The sequence below is a fragment of the Pollachius pollachius genome (genome assembly GCF_949987615.1).
Source record: "Pollachius pollachius genome assembly, chromosome: 14".
Taxonomy (NCBI): domain Eukaryota; kingdom Metazoa; phylum Chordata; class Actinopteri; order Gadiformes; family Gadidae; genus Pollachius; species Pollachius pollachius.
Window position 1 is genome coordinate 3886923 of NC_136947.1, and position 23285 is coordinate 3910207.

At 42.7% G+C, this 23285-nt stretch overlaps 1 protein-coding gene across 1 annotated transcript in view; it reads left to right on the forward strand.

Moving 5' to 3' along the window:
• The window catches only part of LOC307085885 (netrin-G1-like), a gene marked incomplete at both ends in the record, with an annotated part of 44485 nt that extends 22992 nt beyond the window's left edge, over positions 1-21493 (forward strand). The window contains 4 exons of the mRNA XM_079750801.1: positions 11343-11515; positions 15185-15211; positions 15900-15944; positions 21237-21493. Of these exons, the coding sequence (XP_079606927.1) occupies positions 11343-11515; positions 15185-15211; positions 15900-15944; positions 21237-21493 (502 nt within the window). The remainder of the gene's footprint in view (positions 1-11342; positions 11516-15184; positions 15212-15899; positions 15945-21236) is intronic.
• Between the last annotated feature and the right edge of the window lie 1792 nt (positions 21494-23285).

Sequence of the window (23285 nt, forward strand, 5' to 3'; positions counted from 1 at the left end):
TGAGCCCCTGCACCGCAGCGGGTAGCTCAAAGATGAGCTAGGTGTGCTCTTCTCAACCTTTGTTGTTTCAGGACAAGGCTTGCTTTGTTATGGTTCATTGTGTTGGTTTATCGTTGGGTCCATTGTAACAGCAGAGCAGAAGGAGTTTAACGGTTTAATTTGTTTTTAACTCTGGGCCAGATCACAGAACGTTTGGCAAAACTTATGTCCTGAATGAAATCGTAGAAAGATGGATTTTCGTTTTTAGAAACAAATAAAACAAGGCAAGGAACTTTTTTTATTGTTTACGACCGTACGTTACGTTTGAACCTCTGGGATACTTGCATGTCTTAGGAGTATGATATATGCAACACACTTGAATCAATGATGATGTGTTGTTGGCTTTGAATGCTTCGCCTACTTCAAAATAATTTTTACTCAAGTCTCTATTGCCTGTTAAAAGATCCATGAAATTGAATAAACATGACAAACCTGTATTTGCTTTCTATATGTTACCCATTTGATGGCATTATGCTAAACTGGAAAGAATGAATAACTAATATCTTAGTTGAATAAACAGCACCCAGTGTGCAACAGTGACATGATATTCTTAGGGAAGCACAAGCAACAGCAAGTTTGTCCGTACGCAAAACTCCTCTCATAATCCGCAAGAAACATCCTGCATTCTCACCTAGCATTTACTTCCAATGCCCCAGGAGTTGCCATGCACAAGCCCTTTGACGGACGGACACAACAGGGCCTCTCGGACCTCTCATGTAGCAGACATCAAACTGTGACGCAAGGGTCACACCATTACCAGAGAGCTGGTTGACGTTGGTCTAAAAATTCAGTGGGGCCAAAGTTCAAACTTGTCTCTTCACACCTGTCAGGCTGTCTGAAGGCCAGGCCTTCCTTAAACACACAAAAACAAAAACGTTGCCCATTCTTCTTTGCTGGAACCAAATGTGTATTAAGTTAACAGTTGCGACATCTTGTGCTTTTTGTTGAAGGGGGAACCTGAGATGAGAAACTGAGCGTGAACTCAAAGAAAAAGGCAAACAAACAGACATTGCTTTAAATTCCCCCTCCCCCACCAAACAAACACATGCTGAATTAATTTGTTATTGTTCAGGAAGATTCATTATTAATTCAGCGTCATGGGTCATTTAGTTACACTCAGCAGATCAATGCCACAGTTTTTCTGTTATTTTTCTGTTTTTTCATCATCTAATCTATCTCAATTTTGTAAAAACCTTTATTCAAAATCTTAATCAACTTAAACATGCTTCACTTAGTTAAACTTTACCTGTAGATTAGGAAGTATTTTATTTAAGAAGTTAGTTACATCGTTATCCTTCTTAGCTCTGGTCATGGAACAGATTCAGCTTCCTATGACCTTGGAATAATGGGCCATCTTGTTCAGAAGCCTTTCCATAGTACTTTTCAAAGTACACAGACAAATTGCTGACAGAAAAGGGTTGCGTCTGTCAATAAGTACACACTAGAGATAAACTACACATCCCCAATTTGGGACCAGACAATATATGTTGACCATAGTGAAAGTGACGGTTACAGTTAAGTTATTTGGAAAGGCCTTTATCAAAGTTATTAAGAAATCTGTAAAGCATTTACTTAACATAAATGTAATGTAAATGTAAAAAAAATATGAAATTTGAACAGGGCAGGGGATGGCCTGTGACTCAACCCTGTCCCTGGTGACTTTACGTGGATTCCAATACCTTACCGACTAGACCCTCTCACAGAGTGTTCCGACCAAGAATCAATTGTGACATCAGTGACGACATCAGTGAGCGTTTCATATTCTACAGCAGGGAAAGAGAGGTCGGAATAGAGAGGATGCTACTACTGTCTGCATCCGGTGTGCATTATTCAATGCTCAAAACTGGTGGGAACACGGGCTGGTTCCCTAGGAAGCAGCAAGGTGCCGGGACTACTTTACGGACCGTTTCAAGAACCAGAGCTAATTTAGAGGGAAAAGGAATATCAGTGGGCAGTGGTAACCATACAATGCAGTTAGTACATGAGTCTATGTTGTTCCAAAATAGACAGTAAGGTTAATACAAGGCATATCGCAATGAGGACACCTGACAGTATAACTCTAGTTAACTCTTCTAGGCTATGCTTACGATAGCAGAAACTAGTCTCAATAATGTGATCATAATAGAAGCATCATTTAAAAACCATGAAATTTAAAACAGATGAACTTGAGAGAAGTCCTGATTAGATTAAAATAGGTACTTGTCACACAAGTAGATCTCATATGTTAGATGCACAAGATATATCCATTGTCTTCCCACAGCTGTAACTGATGTTTCAGTCTATCACCTTTCTGGCTGACACAGCAGGTCAGACCAACACTGATGGAATGCTTCACTACGGATTAATTATTTTACATTATTAATTCACCCTGTGGTCCTCCAGCTCACTAAGCAGTTTATTGCTTCCGTTTCACACTGTGTGCTAGGTTTAAAAGCAATAGGACGTTCTGTGCTCCATGTGGTTCGAAATATATGCCGATTTATTTCATGCACCATAATTCTCTTCATTACTTCAACTAAATATATTAGATATTCAATCAAAATGATGTATTTTAGAAAAATATTACCAATTGTGTTGTATGAGTGTCTTAAAAAATAAACCCCATCCAGCTGTAACTCAATCACTCATAACTCGTACAAATAAACAAATTGGAAAAAAAGGGATAGTTGCAGCAACAAAGGCACGTATATCAGTTTTAAATATTAAATAATTTAGATGTTGAAACATGAATATATACTTGAGTATATCCATAACATTCACGAATTCTCCAAAATATTTGTTGGTTGGTTGGAGTTTTTTTTAAACTTTTACTCTGGTTTCTGGTATGCATATATTTCAGGGTATCTTTGTGTTTCAGCGGGTTTTAAACTGTGGCTTGTAGGCGCCTTCATGAGAAAGAAGTCAATGTTAGACACAGTAAGCCTGTCAGCACACTGCAAATAAGCACACAGTGGTCTGGGTTAGGTAGACGCCAGAGTACTCTGGCTGTCCGCCGCAGTCTGTCATCACAAAACACATACTTACTACCCCACCATATCACTTATTCTATTTACAAAAATATGATTTTTTTTATCTTTTTCAAGTTTTTGCCTTACAATAAGAAAAGTTTGTGCTTTACACGACAGATGGACAATTTTCTTTCGCACTCTACCTCCCTTGACCTGACACACACAAACAATAAAATAAACATTTAATCTACTGTGAGAGCATAGCATATTTACGCTCATGGGAGAGGTTTGAACATAAAGCAAAATGCAGGGGGCTTGGAGGGGGAATGATCTCTTTAACTCTTCCAGGGAAAGCCTCTTGTTTGGATAATGGATATCACCTATCGTCTCCTCACTGGGCCCAAGACAAAAGGTCATTAAAACTTCATGAAACATGTCTTTGTAACTATGCCAGTTCAGGAGGCTTAACGGCAAGCACAGGTACCCCCCCCTCCCCACACACACACACACACACACACACACACACACACACACACACACACTTGGTCTTGTGGAGAATAACTCTGTGATTACATTATGACAATGCCCACGGCAAAAACATTGCATTCCAGAGTTCCCCTGTTTCCAGAATGATGCGCCTGCCCCATCGATGCGGCGCGCACCTGGGCTGGGAAGCGATGATCCAGATTCGGCTGGTTTTTAATTAAGTGGAAGGTCAAATTTCATTGCACTTCACTTGGGGGGAAGCTGAAGGGGAGCAAGGTAGACCCCACTCATTAATTTTACGGAGCAGGTTCTTTTAATTGATTCAAAAGTTAAGGACTGCAGGGAGCCGTTTGCTCAGAGGCTGCCCAGCACTTGGGGAATCTGGACTGGGGGCGTCGCGTTGAGTCACTCATTTGCAACGGAAGCCATCAGCCATGCGACCTGTGCCTCAATTTGACCATTTAAAAGTCTATTTGATCGCAGCAACGGTAGCGTTATGTCTCTAAACCCAGAGCCAATCTTAACATAGCAGGGGGAATAGCATACAAAAACCCTTGGTTAAAGCCTTAATGAAACTCTTTTACTCACTGTTGCAGTTTAATACTACATTAGTATTATTATTATTGTTATTAGGGTGATTGCAAGGCAGGCCACACTATTGTTATTCTGTATCTTAATTATCTTTTTATTTTACTTTCTTTATTATTATTTAACCATTTAAGACATCTATCTACTTACTGTATCGCTTTGTTTCATTGACAAAAGGAAAATTATCTCCTGCTATTACTTTCTTTATTCTTACATGTTTCAGGTTGTGTATGAAGTATTACAATTCATAGGGGCATGTCGGAATTTAAATCTCAACACTTTGTAGAGTACAAAGTTCTTAAGTATTTATACTTTATGGACAGGTGCCCCAGGTGCTTGACATATTAAAACATGGTACCAATTCCGCCAACATATGGTCGGTTAAACATGTTTCACATTTTGGCTAATTACTTCTGAAACAAGAAGCAATTGGCACAACAATTATTGTGCCAACATTGGCACAGTATTGGCACAATTATGTCGATTCAACTGAAATAGGCCATGCCAATTTGTGCCTGTACAATTCTTCAGTCACTGTGGATCTTTTGGGGAACACATTTCTGGCTTATATCAGCACACATTCAGTCAAATATTCACCAAACTTGGTAGATAACATATTTCAATGACCCCCGATCAAAGCTTTAGAGTTTGTTTTCGCATCATCTGGAATTGGTGACTAAACCTTTGAAGGCCTGGCCTGATGCATTATACGGGCCATAACTCTCCAATGCTAAATTAATTATACGTCTGATTAAACGTTGGATCTAGTGAGAGATGTACAACAACAACAAACATACGAATCCCAACAGGCTGGGACATAGCCGTGGGAACATGTCGGGCATATAGGGCGAGAAATCCTCAATATGAAAAAGATCTGTATAAATAATATATGCTGTAAAATGTATGTTGCATGTGCATGTTTTCCCACATGATTATTTCCCTTAAACAATTTGCTCTTAATGACGGGGTCATAAAGACATCCAAGATTCGCCTCTGCTTTACCATTTTCTTGTGCTGTTGTGCACCTTTTGCATCAAATGATATTAGCCAATATTAAGGTTTTAGGCTAAGAGTAGCCTATATTTTATGTCAAATTGAATGCAGATGCTGACATGAGTATGCCCACACATTGTTGCCATATTGTGAAAATAATTATTCCATGAACCCATTAGCCAGCGCTTGCTAGCACGTTTTGAAGAAGAAAATACGAGTTTCTCTTATACCTGTATGTATTGTCACTCACACTCCCTGACCACGAGCATAACTTGTGAAAAGTGAACATTGACCTATGGGACCAGATTGGCTGACCTCTTCATACTCGATCAATGGATGGACCATCTCACAGGATTACCCACTGGCCTGATGTATACACCCGATAGAGAAACCCAGCTTCACATACAAACATTGTATGCCAATGTTTATATGTGAAGCACTTGGGAACTTGTATATAAAAGTGCTATTTAAATAAAGTTGCCTTGCCTTGCCTAAAGAGAAACTGTTTTGGTGATCAAAAGTCCTGCTAGCCAGCGGTTAAGCCAGAAGACACATTTATCAGGCTTGTGTGTTTGTAACAGCTACATCTTGACGGCGCACTGCACACACATGGCTTGGTAAGTAACATAAATCTCACATTTTAAAGTGTTTGTCAGCCATTAAGTTTACTACATACGTTTTATATTATCTATGTGATTGTTCTGGTATATGTGTTATCAAATGGCAAAATGTTTAACAACCATTAAGAGATTAGCAGCATTTAATCACATTTTACATCTGACGTTGCAACCTAGAGTCAGGTTGCATCCATTCAGCAGCAATACTACTTAAGGTTCTGTATGCTCGGATGGGGCAGACAGGGGAGCCAGACACCACATCAGAAGCCTCTCGAAACAGACGGAGAGAGAGGTCAAAACCAGCAAGAGATGTTTTTTTTAAGAGGGAGATCAACCTCAGGAAGGACACAAAAAGCCAGTTCGTCGGCAATCTGAGACAAAGTCAGGGGGTTCAGTAGCAGTGCTAGAGGCGTGTTAAAGTATATATAAGGCTATTTTTCTTTGTCAGGACAACCCAATTGACAGTCAAGATAGAGCTTTGAGTAAATAACGATTAAGATGTCATAACTTCCAGGCTTAGGGTTCATTCTCAAGTCAAGCATAGTCCAACTTTGTTTTAAAGGGAGTTAAACACACATTACACACAAGTCATGTTCATAAGATGACAATCATCAAAGAAAATGTGCGTTGAATATTGCTGTCTTCTGTCCTTCCTCTAGAACTCACAGAAGAACATCCATTTGGTTGACCCTGACTCTGGCGTTCTTACCAGCATGAAGACATTGACACGAGGATACTCCAGAGTTGCCAGAGACACTCAGTGCCATGTTTGTCCCCGCACTCCGACTCAGTGGGCATCAGACGGACATGTGAGGAAGCCTACCTCAACGCGAAAAGAAGCATCCACCCTCACTAGTGTGAGAGACTCAAAGCCCCTATAACAACAGGCAAACCCAAGAATGGCACACTCACAGAGCTGTCAGGATAACCAACCCATTATGTAGTGTATGTAAAGTTGACAATTTAAACAAAACCACCCTGATGAAGCCATTCAATACCATGACAACCACGCCCAGAATCCGGAGGTTGCAGGTGGGAGAGCGGAGGTAATTGCAAGGGGGTGATACGCCGAAGATGTCAACAAAACCCATCAAAAATGTAAAGGTTAGGTTGTGAAGTTTTGTGATGCGGCCTGATTAACCACACCTTGGCGCATCTCCAGATGGGAAATTGGTATGTGCCTGCTGACGGGAAGGGGTTGTGGAAATCAATGCCCTTATAATTACAAAGGAGGGCTTCAAGTGTGTCATTGTCAGTGAGGATCTTTGCCTTGACCAATCATTCCAACACAGTACCACCAGTTCCACTCCACATCTTTGTCTATAATGTCATTTACTAACCCTTTACCTAAAGCAAAGCATTCTTTTGTATCTTGTATTTGGCCAACTTGATGTGCCAACCCTTCTTACATTATATTTGTGCAAAAGTGAAGAAAGTGCTTCAGAATTGGCAAGCATTAAGTGCAGATGAATACACCTGACCAACCTTTCTCAATTTAAATAGTTATTCATTGTTGTATAAAGATGTTTACATGTAATTATTTCAACAGGCTGGGCAATAAAAAACCGAGACATTTTTAAAGCCACTTTGTTTGGCACTTGGAAAGCTGCTAAACAAAAAAGTGTAACATTCAATTTGATGGCATTATTTAAAGATGTTTGTAAGGTTATTGTTATTTTAAAGTATATGACCTGAAATCTAATTCAATCACAACAATGTATATACTAATTAAATGTATTTGAAGAGTCTAAATGTTCTGATATTCATCGTACTACACACCTTATTAATACGCGTAAATCTTTTTCTTTTCGGGGCACTACAGATTTACGGCACCACACACCGTCAACATGTCATCCAAGAGTCTAACTTGGGAAATTTGAATAATGCGAAATGTTGAAACCCCTTCATCTGCTTATAACTCATGTATGAGTTATAAGCAGCTCTAAAGTTATAATACATGTATTCTCAGATGAGCCATTTCTTTCTTAAGTGAAACTTGGTATAAGCAAGGGGGCACCATATGCAGCAATCTCATGCCTGATCAAAAATCCCCTGTCTGCTAAGATTTCATCCTAGACTGGGAACCAGACAAATCTGCATATGCATCTGGTTCCGTAACCCAGATATCCAGTAGACCTGCCCCGGCACGGGCCAATCACTACCAAAATGGGGCGGATTTAATACGATGACTTTGAGGCCTTTTCATAAACAACCAAGATGGCTGCCGCTGATGTGTTACATGTTTCATTGATCTGATTGGCCGGTGGTCTGTCCAATTGCATCCAGAGGCATTTGTTCTGTGCCAGTTGATAACGCCACTTGGATAACAAAAGTGAACTTAGAGGTTCCAGACTAAAATGCATTTGTGAATTAGTGGCGATGTCAGGCTATCAAAATCCCTGATTCAATTGGTTTTTGCTTATCTTACACTCCCACCCCTGCCTAGGGACGGGAATGAAACCGTCCCTGCAGGCGTTTTTCCCACCAGCTCCGTAATTGCATTATTACGTTTGTAATTGGAACAGGTCTGAGCTCTAGCAAGGTCAGCACCCATACTTTGCCAATAAAGGCAGCCATGATGTTTAGAATGTTTGATATTGTGCTGATCACTGTTTCATAAGGACCTTTAATTAATGAGACTTTCAGTCTGCAACTGCACACTATGTTTCATTTTTGTCATTAACCAAATGAAGGCGGGCTGAAGTTAGCTTGGTGAGAAATAGGACGTGTGCAGCATCGATTCTTTATTATGGAGGTTAAGAAGGGTGGTTTCTCAAGCGCCTCTTTCAATCTTTATTCTCAAAAGTTTGAAAAAGTATTATCTCAAGTTGTCATATTCAGTACTGTATTGGTCATACTTTGACCCTGTGGTAAACAAATAATATATAGTACATAACCAGGATATATCCTTCTGTACCATCAAATTTTCAAAATGAACAATAGACAGAAATAAAATGTAGTAAACATGCTGCTGAGATGTGCCCGACCCTGAGGTACAAATTACAGAGTAATGCTCAAATAAGCCTAATTATGAGCCTAGTGTATTCAGTCCGCTTCAACGTGGCCCAGGGACTTGAAACCTGGCGTGCTTGTGCGATAGCCTTACTATAATTAACATGTTTGTATGCTCATGGAAGATCGTACATACGATCATTAACTCTTGCAACCACACATTGTCTGCGGAAAACCCAAATTTCTAGTTACTATATTGTCATTTGTGGAAGTCACAAACTGGTGTAGGGGGCTTTATTCAATAATACGATCAATCACAACATTATGGCTCTTGTCACCCACTTAATTTTGGTTGTGACATATCCCTAAATTCCCTTCACCAAAAATACACCAATGACGCATTCTTGAAGCAATAAAATGTAATTCCACGACAGAATGTTTGATTAAAAATATATGCTTGCGGCTGCTTTTCCTAAAGTAGGTCTAACATATAATGACATTTCGAATGATTATGCAGTCTGTTGTTGCAGTCAGTGAAACTGTAACTTTCATACCGTTCATCACAACGACAGCACTTCTCCTCATCGTGTATCCAGAACCAAGCCAGATGGAAAAAGATATGTCAGTTTGGACAGGCAACTTAATTTCGGATTGCTACTCAATGTAATGAAAAGTGCAAAAATTTGCTAAATCATTTACTTTTTTATTTTAGGTCTTACTTTAACTAAATGGTCCTCCAATCCTTTTTTTTATAAAATGGAATATTTGCCCATTCACAGCATCTGTTGTTAAAATTTTGGCAAGATTAAAAGATTACAAAAAGTAGAACCGTGTTTAATTTGAAACAAACACGCAGTTGCTTGAGAAGACTTAAGTGGACAGCCGCAAGCTGTATTTATTTTGGTCGTAATCGTCATTAGCGTTTTTCAAATGCCCCATACAACAGCTCATTAACATGTTAATTTGGTACAGATAAACCACATTCTCTACAAGCACTACAGTGTCCTTCAAACAATGTAGCTATCCATCAGTCTTTTATGTCACAAAGGCCAGGAAGTCAATTAGAGAAGAAGGGTTGCGGACTGATCCCATAATTTCTCTCTTGCCTTGAGTTCCTGAGCGACGTGGGCAACAGATCCCTATCACTTAGGTCTAAAATGGGAGAAATCCTCCCTTCGGAAGGCGGTAGTACAAACAAACACAGGCACTGATACGAAACAACGATACGTCTGACGCCGCTTGGGGAAGGCTAGGGTTTCAGATCGACTCCTACGTCTCAAATGTTTTCTAAATACACCAAGCTTTCCGTGATCCAGAGGTCACACAGCGTAACCTTTTACCTCTCTCGGGGGCCGAAACACACCCTGGGGGATTATATTTGAGCACAGACGGAATATGACGCTGCCTGAATCTCGGATGACAAAAAACGTGCAGAGGTATTCCACTGCATGTTTCCTGTATGGATAAGGGGGGGGGGGTGGAAATTGATTTTGATTTGATAATATGTCTATGAACTTAAGCTTTTATTGAAAAATGTAGATTGTGTTTCAAGTTTCCGGACGATTGCAAGGCAATTTCCAAGTTTGGTTTATTTGGTTTGTTTCTGGAGCAGGAACATTTTACATGTATTTGACCAAAAACTTTGCATTGCTGATTTGATCTTTGCAGCACAACAATATCATCATGATAGAAGTGGCATATTTCCTGTTTGTGTGTCTGGTCATTTAATGTGTTTTTCGAGCACATGCTGTAAACAGGACAATGTAGAAGGGCTGTGTTTTATTTCAAACAGCAGGGCCTCCTCCAGAGCTTGTTACCGGATGAAAACAGCCCTCAGTAAAATGAGTGGGCTGAATTCTGCACTCTCTCCACACAATTTACCCGCTGTCCGTCGAGGGAGTTCAAGCCTCGATCCTTCACACAAGTGAACCTCAAACTATCTCCAAACAATTCCCTCTTCGCAGGCTGATGATATATTGGTATCCTTTTTTTCCTCTCTCTCTTTTTTTCTACTCCCAGAAAACGTTTGGGCTTTTGCGTGTGTAGGATACAGAAGAAGAAGAATGTCAGACATTTTTTATTTTCACTTGCCTGTCTGGAGCATCTGTCAGGTCTGCCAGAGATCTCTTCTCCCTCCGCCTAATAACTGACACAGCTGACCGTTAGGGGATTGTGGCTGCAGGTTGGCCCTGCGTTTCACATCGTACTAACTCAGAAGCCTGCCTCCTGTTTCTCAAGAGAAGCTTGTCAGAGCTGGGGGTAAAGTCGCCGTCTGGCGTCTCCTTCTTTAAACCATTACCTCGTTACCGGCGCCTTGGTTTGTTCTTCAATTAGCTGCCATTACGCAGCGCCTTCCATTTAGCACTGAAAGTGGCTAATGGGAACCGATTTCCTCTGATGTCTCTCTCCACGCGGGAAGAGCCAGAATTTAGCCATTGTTTTTTTTTCCCTTTTCCCTTACTCTTCTATTTTATTTTTTTTGTAAACGGATGCATAATGAGGCTTTGCGGGGCCACCATCCAAATCTGATAACACTCCAGGACTACAATTAAAACAAATGAACAAATGAAAATAAAATCAAAAAGCCGTGGATACAAAACGCAAAAGAAAGTCACAACGAGAGTGACTTTTACCCATGCCAGACAAAAAGGAAAACATATTCTATTATTAACGCCTCCTGTATCTTTCTCCCCCCTTCTCGCCTATCCATTCATCTTAGGTGCAAGTGCAACCTGCATGCCAACACCTGTGTGTACGACAAGGGCAGGCTGGGCTGTGAGTGTGAGCACAACACCACGGGACCCGACTGCAGCCGCTGTAAGAGACATTACCACGGCAGGGCCTGGAGCGTAGGCTCCTACCTGCCCATACCCAAAGGAACGGCCAATATATGTGAGTATTACTGCAGAGCCGTGTAATAATATCTGTTGTTGTTGTCGTCTTTAACGGGCATCTTAGGATACGCGCTTTTTTTTCCTGTTTAGATGGCAAACATGAAATTGTATATTTTGGTGATGATGTTACAAACATAGAATCAATAACTTGTTTGTTATTTCTGACGTTATTGTGTCGCCGATCATTTGATATGCGCGCACTCATTTTGAATACATGAGGTCATTTCGATTCAGGCAAGGTGTTATGAATGCCGTCTGCTAAAATTGATATCCAATGAAGTTGGTATGACGACTATTTATGCAACCATGCTTCCTTGTGACTTGCTACGCAGCATAGGAATCGTCGTTGCTAGTCAGCCAACCACATCCACATTTAGAAGACATTTGTGTTTCTTTTTTTTATAGCGATTAGCCAATTCACCACACAAGCTACCTTCATCATGAAGCAGCTGGTAGGCAGCTTATCCGGGGAGAATCTTAATACGCCATCGCCTGTAAGAGCTAATTTGGGCTCTGCTTTTCTTTCTTCCTCCTCTCCCTTTCGTCGTCTTCACGTGACCTCTGAGAGGCAGAAGGTGCTCTATCCCTACTCTTATCTTGGAGGGGAGATGGGTCACATATATCAAATCTCACGCCGGGGGTGGGGGGGCTCATTGCCTCAATAAATCTAATCTAACCACACAGGGAGGAGCTGGTTAGATGGCCAGCCCCGGCCAGATGGCGGAGCGGTTACCCTCTGGCCCCCCCACTCTGAGTCTGCCTGAGCCCTGATGCCACAGCTCTAGCAGTCTACTGGATTAGCTTTCGTTTTTGTTTTTATGTACTTTTTGGGGGAGGGGAGGGTTGAGATTTGAATTGTTGACGTGTGCGCAGAGATGGATTCACCCAGAGTGTTGATTTAGTAGCCGTTGCTCCGCGTTTTTTTGTTTTTGTTTCAGAGTGTCGTGCCTCGATGGCGGTATCGTGTTCTGTTTTATTTGCAGACAAAAGGCAGAATGTATGTTCTCATTAGAGCAGGATGCTGTGTGCAAGGGATACCTGCGCTTGCAACGGTGCATGCTCGCTGTGTGCTCCATCACGTGTGAGATCGGTGTGTGTGTGTGTGTGTGTGTGAGTGTGTGTGTGTGTGTGTGTGTGTGTGTGTGTGGGGGGGGGGGGGGGGTTTGTTTGCAGTCACGCCTGTGAACTCTGAGGATATATTACTTGATTTCCCCATGCTCCTTTCTCTCTCTCGCCCTCTCTCTCTCTCTTTCTCTCTCTCTCTCTCTCTCGCCCCCTCGCTCTCTCTCTCTCTCTCTCTCTCTCTCTCTCTCTCTCGCTCATTCTCCTTCGCCCTCTCTCTCTCCCCACGTTATGAGCCACCTCGCAATGTTTGGTTGTCGCCGGATTGACAGGCCGTTATTAAAAAAGGAAAAAAAGGAAAATAATACAACACTACGGTCACATCTGCACCGAACTGATGAAACCTGGCCTAGCCGTATCAAGCGCAATATTAACGCCTGTCTGGCAAGAGCCTACAATACAATAATGTTGCATACGCCACTGACGTAACGATATTGCTCCCTTGTCCTGAATCATCCCTGTTCTCCAGTAAGTAAAGTGCAGCCCCCACTTTCCCCGTTCCGACAACATGCCGATTGCCGCCCGTAATGTGGGGCTCATGTTTCCCAGCGAGGATATTAAACATAAGGCCGTCTTATAGAGACAAATTCGCTGAACGGGCAGAATGTAATTACACTTTAATAGCTTTCATCTGTCATCAAGTCCTCTCCCTTAATCATGGTAGTCATCTATCTCAAACGTAGGGACATGATAGAGGGTGTGGGGGGGGGGGGGGGGGGGGGGGGGGGGGTGTTACATATTCACATCTCTCTGCACGTGCACGGAAATATGCTTGTCACACGTGAGCCTTCATCTAATACGTTGAGGAGCCAAAGATGGATCCCTGCGTTGCCAGGGGGGGCGAGGTGGTCAGCTGGATGACTGCACGGGAGCCCGGCCAATAGCCTGGCCCCTGAAGCAAGGGGTAGGGGGAGGAAGAAATCTCCTTAGACACCTGCAGAGCCGAAGAGGAATCACTGGCGGAATTATGTTGACAGGCCACTTTTGCTGGGAACGTCAGTCCGCCTTCTCCCTTGTGTTACAAAACAAGTTCACAGGTCGCCGGTAGAAGTTTAGGGAGGGCTATGGGATTCATAGTTTGGTTCGAACTTGTCGCCTTTCAGAGGGCAGTATTTCTGGCCCCTCCGTTCCTCAAACGCATTGGTTTAGGAAATACAGGTTGACATCTGGAAAAAGGTCCCTCACAGGATGCTTTGAAGGAATGTTGCACTTACATGCCAACCGCGTTGGCATGTAAGTGCCACCGCGGCACTTCGTTTTTCACTGTCTGAAACTGTTGATCAGTTGATTAGATGGTGGCGAACAGAGAGGAAATCGTAATTAAACAAAATCACTGACCGACGGATGCCCAATTCACTCGAGAAACCAATGCTGGTCCTGATGAAAAATGCCCTGATTAAAGGGCAAATCTTCCACCTAACAACACCACCAGGCAAGAGGAGGACGGTCCAAAACCAGTAGAGTTTAATCAATTGTTTTTTACAATTTAGACAAAGGCTGCCCCAAAGTTTATTCATCATTCTATCCTAAATATGCAGCAAATGAGTAAATGAATTAGTATTTGGTCCAACTAATGAGGAATGTATATACCCAGGTATACCCAAAACCCATATGGTATCAAACACTTTCTCAGGGCAATTTAGAATAGTCTCGTTAATTCCCAGTAATTCCCGCCTCTTCATAATAGTATAATAACCTCATTAACACAATGGCCATAACAGCCCTATCAAACCCAATATAATAAAACATGTCCCATATTATCCTTTTATCTGATTGCATTGGCAACCTTAGATGTACACTGATGCTTCAATATTGATTATGCTTTGATTGTTCCCATCTTTGCTCAAGTTGTTCTGGATAAACGCGTCTGCTGAACGACTAGCTAAATGTAATGGTGTCTCCTTTTACCACTTTTCTAACAAAAACAAATAGTTTAGGTCAAGGGATTATAGTACAATACTCCAATGGCCCAAAAGTACTGGGTTAGTAACAATATAGCCTATATATTGTCTACTATTCTGTGAAGGTTAATACTTGAGTCTCGATTTGCTAACCAGTTTTCTTGAAGAAGTGATACATTCCACTAATGGATCAGCTCACCCTATATCTATATCTCTAGCGAATAAAATATTCTCACAACCAGATACCATGCGGTATTTCAAGCAGATTTAGTGAAATACTACAAGACACTCTTTAAAATGTGTTCCTAGGACGGACCCAAGTCATCCAATAGGGAGAGACTCTGGAGTGCGGGTAAAAGAAGCTGTTCTCCCAATGTTGATTACGAACTGGGATCGTCATGGTTTCAAACCTGTTATTATCATCAGCAAAGGGCGGATGTTTGAGCACACAGTGATTACAACCTCCACTGATATGTAATTGCTGCTAATTGCTCAACAAGGCGGAGATATATTGGCTAAATACTGTCTTGGCCCGGGAAAACCGGAAATACCGCTGTGTGGTTAAAAAGGATAAATAAATGCAATCAAATGAAAAAGTGAAGACATGCCTTGATGATTTGTTTTTTGTGTGTGCTTTTTCGCAGGTATTCCCAGTGGTCACGGAGCTTCAGGTAAGTGGATCAAGCCTTTAGAACTTGGCATGCTGGCTAATCCACTTCTAATGAATTGTTTTCTCTTCCCGTGCGGGCATATATTCAGTTGATTGATGCTATTGATCGGAACAAGAGAAAAACAGCTTTGTGCCCTACAGCCATATCCCTCACAAGCATATACTTTTAAATCTCTGAGGAGTATTCAACAAATACGATTTATGAGTACAGTACATTATTTTGGTTGTTTTAAAACCAAATTATTCAAACCAAAAAATATATTCAATAAGTGGTGCTCGTAGTTGGTGGTTTTTATTAACATTATTCTATCAAATCAACATGTGGCTGCAATTATTTTCACTGCTAAACCAGTCAAATTAGTGTGGATTTTCCTGCATTCATTAGCCTTGTTTTGCAATGTCAGTATGCTGTAAATGATATTACTTCTGAGCATGCAATGTCCTGTGCATAAAACCCATTTCATGAGAATCATTTTCCAGCCTCGAAACATAACATGTTATGTTACCCAACCAGAAGACAGCCCTGATGCCGTTTACATGCATGAGGGGTCCATGGCATGCTGTGTGTACATGCTGAGCCTATGCATGCTGATGCTGTCCATGCGTATGCATTCAAATCCATTCGCAGCGTATGCGTACATATATACTGAAACCCATTGTAATTTATGACCTCTCCTATTTTTACACAGATCGGGCAAATGCTTCATCCCTTGGTGTTGCAAATCGTAACCAAGGTAGGCTCTCACAGCTTCAGCATGACGATTCAAACCCCAAAGCGAGCACCCGATCGGCCCCGTTTTTAACGACTAGCTCCCAAACTGGACCCTAGCACGCACCACCCTAAATGTAAAATGTTTAAAAAAAAGAAAATGCACGCTAGAAAAAAAAACATTCCCCAACCGTGGAACCTCACCCCCGCCACCACATCCACAGCTTGCCATCTCTGTCTTTAGCTCATGCTCACTCTTCCTTTAATTACCCAGAACACTCTGGAGTGCGATCCAGCTCTTTGGGCCACTAACACATGGAATAGTGAGAAAGGAGCTGCCTCCAGAGGGGGTTTATGTAGATTGATCTTTGGCTATCTCCTGCTAATCCCCCAGCCCAGTTCGCGTGTGTAGTGTGGGTGCTCAGACACATCAGCTTTGTTGCTCTCTATAAATTAAAAGTGGGCTTTAAGGATTTTGTGCAATCAATGAGAACATGTAAGGTAGCGTTGGCGGGTTTTCTTCCATTTCCTGCGCAGCTCTAATGATTGGTATTTGATTCACTGGTGTAAACCCATCCAGTGCAAGGCATGATTCCAACAGAGATAGAATAAAGGTAACATATTCCTGAGACTTGTACCGGTGTAGAGATGCCGCTGATCATTCCAAAGAGGCCCAGTGCTGCTTTTCTGCTGAACACATTTTGTCCGTAAAGCTCTAGGCATGTTGGGAACAAGGTCACTCATCGTGTCGGCCTTTATTCATCGCAGTACCAACTGCAGCGTTTATTCCAACATTTTTATTTTATCGAAACTCGCGGTAGTTAATTTATAGCCATACCTTAATGACATTTTTCTAACTTTCAAATAACGTGGCATGCATTCACAAACCTCCAATCATAATGAGTGCAATGCCGTATTCTTATGTTTGGATCTCCAGCAGACTAGCACTCTGTGTTGTTTTGGCTATGTTCCTGTGAGCAAGCAACACCGTTGAAAACGCAGGTTTTCTTTGTGGTTCAAATTACCATTGCTGGTTGCTATTTCTGCCTCAAACACCTTGAGAAGGCATCGCTTGAAGATTACAGGATGAAGTTAGATGTTGTCTGGGCTATGTGGTTCTTACCAGTTGCCATGACACCGTGATACCATGCATTGGCAGGTAGGATCAGAGCAAGACTGCTTGCCTTGACTCAAAATCAGATTATTAAAAGATGATATGGACTGAACAGAGACCTTGATGCACAGCAGTATACTTAATAGTTCTGCAGTGTATTGGTGAAGTTAGGGCGAGTTCAAATAAATGTCATGAAAACCTTTTATTATACTATACGACAGAAGCAAATATGTTTAATAATTCAATCACGAATGGCAATTCTTCATAATGCATGATTTCTTTTACTTCAAATCGGTGCCCAAGTTAGTGGGTATTTTGCTCTTCTGGTTAGAGAGAAAACAATATATTGTTAGAAGCTGAACAGATTATGTATTACTGGAGGGACGTTCTCACTTCTTGCTGCAGTATTCCAGGACAAGGTGAGGCCAGTCCGAGGCTCCTGTGCTCTGCAGCTGTCCGCTGGTAATAGCATGACAAGCTCCTCATCTTGGCTAATAGCTAACAGGCCTCAAGCTAATATGATAACCGGAGACATGGTCAAACTTGGATTTCATCTCACCCTGGCATCACGGAGAGAGATATCGATCCACGGTAATTGGAGCTACGCTATCCACTTTCACAGCTTATAATTAGAAAATTCTTAAATGTGCCCCGCCGTATTGACGAGCTCTTTGTCTTGCCTAAAACATTCTTAATCTCATTGCCCCGGACCGGCAAGAAAGAAGAAAATGAAGAACCTGAACCAACATTTTTACTCATTCAAGTAATATCGCAAAGGAGTTGTCATTTCATTCTCGTGGCCAGAGTGCTTTATATTAAAACTTGTTGGTGGTCTTCCACACACACACACACACACACACACACACACACACACACACACACACACACACACACACACACACACACACACAATAAGCTCAGGCTTCTACCGCAGAGTAGAGTGACAGCTGTTATGGTGCCTGGATTATTGATTAGAGACTTTCCTCCTGGTATCATACTGTGAGGTGCCATATCTGACAAATCACAGTTGTACAGTATCTGAGCACATTCATCGTTCACTGTGGAAGATGAACAGATTAGAAACGCTGCCTGGACTTGTTAAGGTCATGCCGGTGATTTCCTCTCTTGAAAACCACAATGAAATGAAACGTGTGCTTCATCCAGTGCTGCAATTGGATACAGGTGCAGTTGAGGGCATTCTGTGAAAGATGGACATGCAACAAAATTGTCAGCTTGGTACAATATAGGGTGTGGTAGAAAAAAATAATAATAATATGAAGAAATAATGTAATAATAATAATATATGCGTTTTTTATAGCGCTTTTCTAAATACTCAAAGACGCTTTACAAAAAAAGGAATACATACAGACAGTACAGACATTCAAACAAAAGGTGGTGGTGGATTGAATATAAATTCAATCCATCATTATTATTATTAAAAGGAAAATAAACAACACCACAACAATAGACAACACATTAAGAGACACATTATATACAATATAATATATAAAATATAATACAAATGCATATATACATTGAGTAAAAAACGAAAACAAATGTTATAATCCAAGTAGCATTAAACAGCAAGGTGCTCACGACGTAGCAGTGGTTTTAGCGGTCCCTTCGTGCTGCCAGGGCGCCACCCTTGTCACAACAGCTTCTGCAGCTACTGGGTGTCGCACGCCGCCGACAGAGGTGTGAGGTGCACATATGTCTCCGCAAGGGCTGCGTCGGGCAGCCCGTTGAACTCGCAAGCCAGCGCTCAACGCTTGTTATGCCTGACCCGCGAGGCCTTGTCACGGGGCGGAAGGCGATGGTGCAACGAGCATCGTGTCAAAGGAAATGTGTTGGGAGAAAAAAGGGGAGAAATACAAATCGTTGCCTCTATGACTGTGGGTGTGCGTGAGCGTCATGCTTTATGCATGTGTGTTTGTTTTTCTGGTGGTTGCATGTTTGCATTTATATCATGCATGATGAGGCATGTTGATACGCTATTCCACTGCATGTCTTACGCATCTACATATAAATATCTATCAGTCCATCTGTATCCGGAGAGTCCTCAAGTCAGACTGATGAATGTGTTGAAACACGTCGGTGTGCATTTGAAATGGATCAGTTAATCATTGTTTTTCCCTCGCTCTAACCAACAAAATAAGTACTGCCAAAATAAGACCTGAGAATGTACCTAGCGTGCAAAGAAATTGCCATGATTTGTTGTGGGGACACAACCGATATTGCAGTCGAAATACCTTTAAAGTGCAGCAGTGGAACAGTAAAAGTCAGGACGGGAACGATAGGACCCTTACAGAAACACCCGGAGCACCAACCTCAGAAGGAAACAAGCTAATTGGGTGAAAAGGGAAAGCGTCTAGAAAGACAATCGCCCCCCCAGGTGTGTCTCAGAAGAACACGGAGCGTGAGTAAAATCAAGCCAATGGCACCCAAGTTAACAGATGGATTAGCCAATGAAAGAGCAGTCGGTCTGTTGAAATAGTTCAAACACAATTATGATTCAGCAGGCTGTGGGAATGTCGCTTTTTTTTTAGAAAAGGTGAAAACATATTAAATTGGGTTTGAATGCGTGTGCGTATATCTGTCTCTTGTATGTGGAAAAGTGCGTGGAAGTGGTGGGGGGAGGGTAAATAAATGAATGAATGATGAATGCAATCCAAATATCTTTAATTGCTTTCTGAGCAAGCAATTATTATTTGTTGGGTGTATTCTGCGAATGAGCCCCATTACAAAGACCCAGATATGTGATTACTATTCATGCAGGACGAGATATCCAATTAAATGGAAATCTCTTGGCAAATAAGACCTTTTCCAGGGTTTTACAACTGCAGGCAGGGAAGATCCAGATAACCTGATTAGGTACAAATATTTCTTCCTCTATATATATCGATTTCTTCAGGAGACAGCAATATAAACATCTAGTTCTAATAATTTTGTATAGCTCAGACTAAAAGAAAGCAATGACAATATTGTTCATTTCCTGTTGAAAAATGTTGGTCTCGGAAGGATAGAGAAATAATAAGAAAATATCAGTAATAACGGTGAAATGGTAATTTGCTCAATCCCCTTTGCATATAGTACATGGAGCATGGGGTGCTGTTAATAAAGGGGAAGACATCATGCCGTCAAAGTGTTTGTGTGCATGAACACATGCACGCCAATGTCTATGCGTGTGTGTGTGTTCAATCGGAAGTCACAGGGAAGCTAGTTTCTATTCCACTATTCCACAGTCTATCCAACAGTGATTCCTGCCTCTTCCCAGATTCCATTATCCTTGTGAGACTTTCTAGATATTCAAGCTTGCGTTTCCCAATGAATATCAGTGGCCTCAGCTGGTCAGCAATTACTTTCCAAGCATGGACATCGCCTTATGTTGTTCCAAAAACTACAGCCAATCAGATTAAATGACTAAGTGACGTCCTGGCTCTCTTCACTCTTGCCTGATCTCTTTGGAAGAAAAGGATGGACATCTCTGCTCTGTCCGTACTGTTGGTATTTGAGCATTATTCAGCCTATTTTGGACAAAACCGTCAATTTTGTACACTGAATTTTGAGTGCAGTGTTCATGCTTCGTCATGAAGTCTGAAACTCAAGGCCGGACTTATCTGAACTTATCATAAGGTGAACGTGTGGGATCAGGAAGGTCTCTCAAGGCTAGGATTCCATTGGCTCCCCCTCCATTCACCTGTTTGTATTACATGTACTTTCTTCCCTTTCTGGCTCAAAACAAATCCACTGAAGGACTTTCTTCTACAGTAGTCCCTGTCGCAACAAATCATTGGCACGCCGCATGGACTCGTTTTGAAAGGGTTGCGAGGGTTAGGCTGGGCAACAGCGTGCACCAAGCTCTCTGCACCTGTCTGTGTTGTTGTTTGTTCACTCTCGTGACCGTTGCTAGGTTCATCCCTTCCCAACGCGTTAAGCCGCATTTCCGGAACCTTCCTCCGAGGCAGTCAGGTTGGGGGAAATGGCAGCTCGCTCATCCGCTCCCCCTCTCCTCCTCGCTGACAAGTCCTGCTTGTGGATGCTCCCCGCCGACTCCCTGCGATCTATTAATCACTGCTACACCCCCGCCCCTCGCCACCCTCCAACCTCATGTCTCTCCCCCCCCCCCAATCTATCTCCACCCTCCCCCCCTCCCCCCAACCCATTTTCAATTCCCCACACACACACCTTCCTCCGTCTCCGCAGCGCGGGTGTGCGACAACGCGATGCTGCGCTGTCAGAACGGCGGCACCTGCCACCACCACCAGCGGTGCCACTGCTCCGCGGGCTTCACCGGCGTCCTGTGCGAGAGGGCGCGCTGCTCGGGGGGCGAGTGCGACGGCCAGTCGTCCGGACAGGACCCCCTGCTGCTGCTGATGCTGCTGCAGCCCAGCCTCCACAGCGGACCCCTGGGGGTCCTCGCCGCCCTGGCGCTGCCCCTGTTGTCCATGACGCTCTGCTGAGGAGGGGCGAGGGAGGCGTGGGGCCGTAGCTGACCTTGACCACCCCCCCCCCCCCCCCCTCCCCCCAAGAGAGCCCACCGCACAAAGACCAGAAGTCACGTGCCGTGGGTACCGTAGTACGTATGTACATGTACACTGTTGAGCACTGTGCTACGCTGGGATGAACTCCGACCCCTCCAACCCCCACCCCCCACGCCCCTCCCCTTTGGGACATGAGAACAATGCCCTTGGTTTTCCCAGAATACCAGGTGGCTTTGTGCATCCGTGACCGTTGCTACGGGGGGACGACATAATAATTGCGGCGTGTGTTGATAAGGAATATAAATGGCGACCGAGAGAGATGGATTTATGTGAGAGCTCACAAGGAAACCCCTTCGGGGGCCCCCTGCTCGAATGAATTGAAGTTTTATATTGAATCACTGCTGTCTTATATGCTTAACAACAGTAGTATTGTTTATGGAGCCATGGCAACGGCCAGTGGCGGCATTGACGGTCATCGTAACAGTCAGCGACTGCGGAAGGCGACCATGTTAAAGGTGTACAGAACTAAAAACACAGGATTTATAAAAAAAGATATCAGCTAAACTAAAACGTGGGCCGGATCGCCGGCCAGCTATGCGTAATTGTTACCTTGTTCTCTTCTTCCCTCCTCTTCCTCCTTCACTCCTCTAGCTCTCCTTGTACTCTCCTACATGTGCTTTTAGTGATCCTGGTGTTTTTGCTTCACTAAAAGGAGGTTTCATGTTTTTGCCAAATGCTGCACATGATGTTATAATTGAGGCCGGCTGACGAGAGGTTAACCTTTCCAGCCTCACTCTGATGGAGGCTTTGCAGTCATGCTTGAGCTCACCAGTACCCATTCAAAATAAAAAAAGGAGAGAGAAATGTAACATACCGTAACTGTATGAGTACGTTAAAAAGCGAAAAAGCTCAAAGATGTATTACTTTTTTCTAAAGCTGCCGATCTGTCTTGGAGGTGAATCTTGATTTTCTTTTGGGTTTTCTTTTGATTTGACTTGCTTTTGTGGCAAATAGTTCTCCTCAGTCGAGAGCTGCCGTCAAGGAATATGTTTACATTCACCCTTAAATACGATACAGTTCCACCAAAGGACAAAAAAAAGGTTGTTGTCTTGTTGTTGACCAGTATTCATTAATAATTAATGCATTATTAATCACAGCAGTACGATCACCATTGGTCTGGTGTCCACTGGTCCGGGGAACGTCCCCTTGTTCGGAGGTCTTAACCAATGAAGGGCATATTTTCCTTTTGGCAATTTACCAAATACTGTGGTCTGCTGTAAAACAATAAATGGTATACTCCTGCCATGCAACCCGACGGCAATATTTCAATGTCATCTTGAACTTTTTTTTTCTTTCTTTGTTTCTGTTTGTTTTTCAAGGTTTTTTTTTGTGGGTTTTTTGACCATCAAGGACAATCCTTGATGTGCTCACTGTAGTGACAGTTGCTGCTAGCAATACAACAATAATAACAATAATATAACAACTTTCCGTTTGAGGTGCGTGTACAGGCATACAGGAAGTGTTTCGCCCCCGTCGTCCTTTCCCCTTTCCTACAGCCACAAATCCTTTGGGGGAGGGAGGGGGAGGGAGGGAGGGAGGGGGGGGGGGGGGGGGGGCTGTGCAATCTCACACTGGAATCCCATAAGCATTGTGTAAATTTACCAACAGACTCTGAGGAGGAGATTGCGCGGTGGCTGCCCGCCGCTGCAGGATTGCCCAGCCGAGCACTGTAATCAGATCTAGTCCCTGCTCTGAATGTGACGGGAGAGGG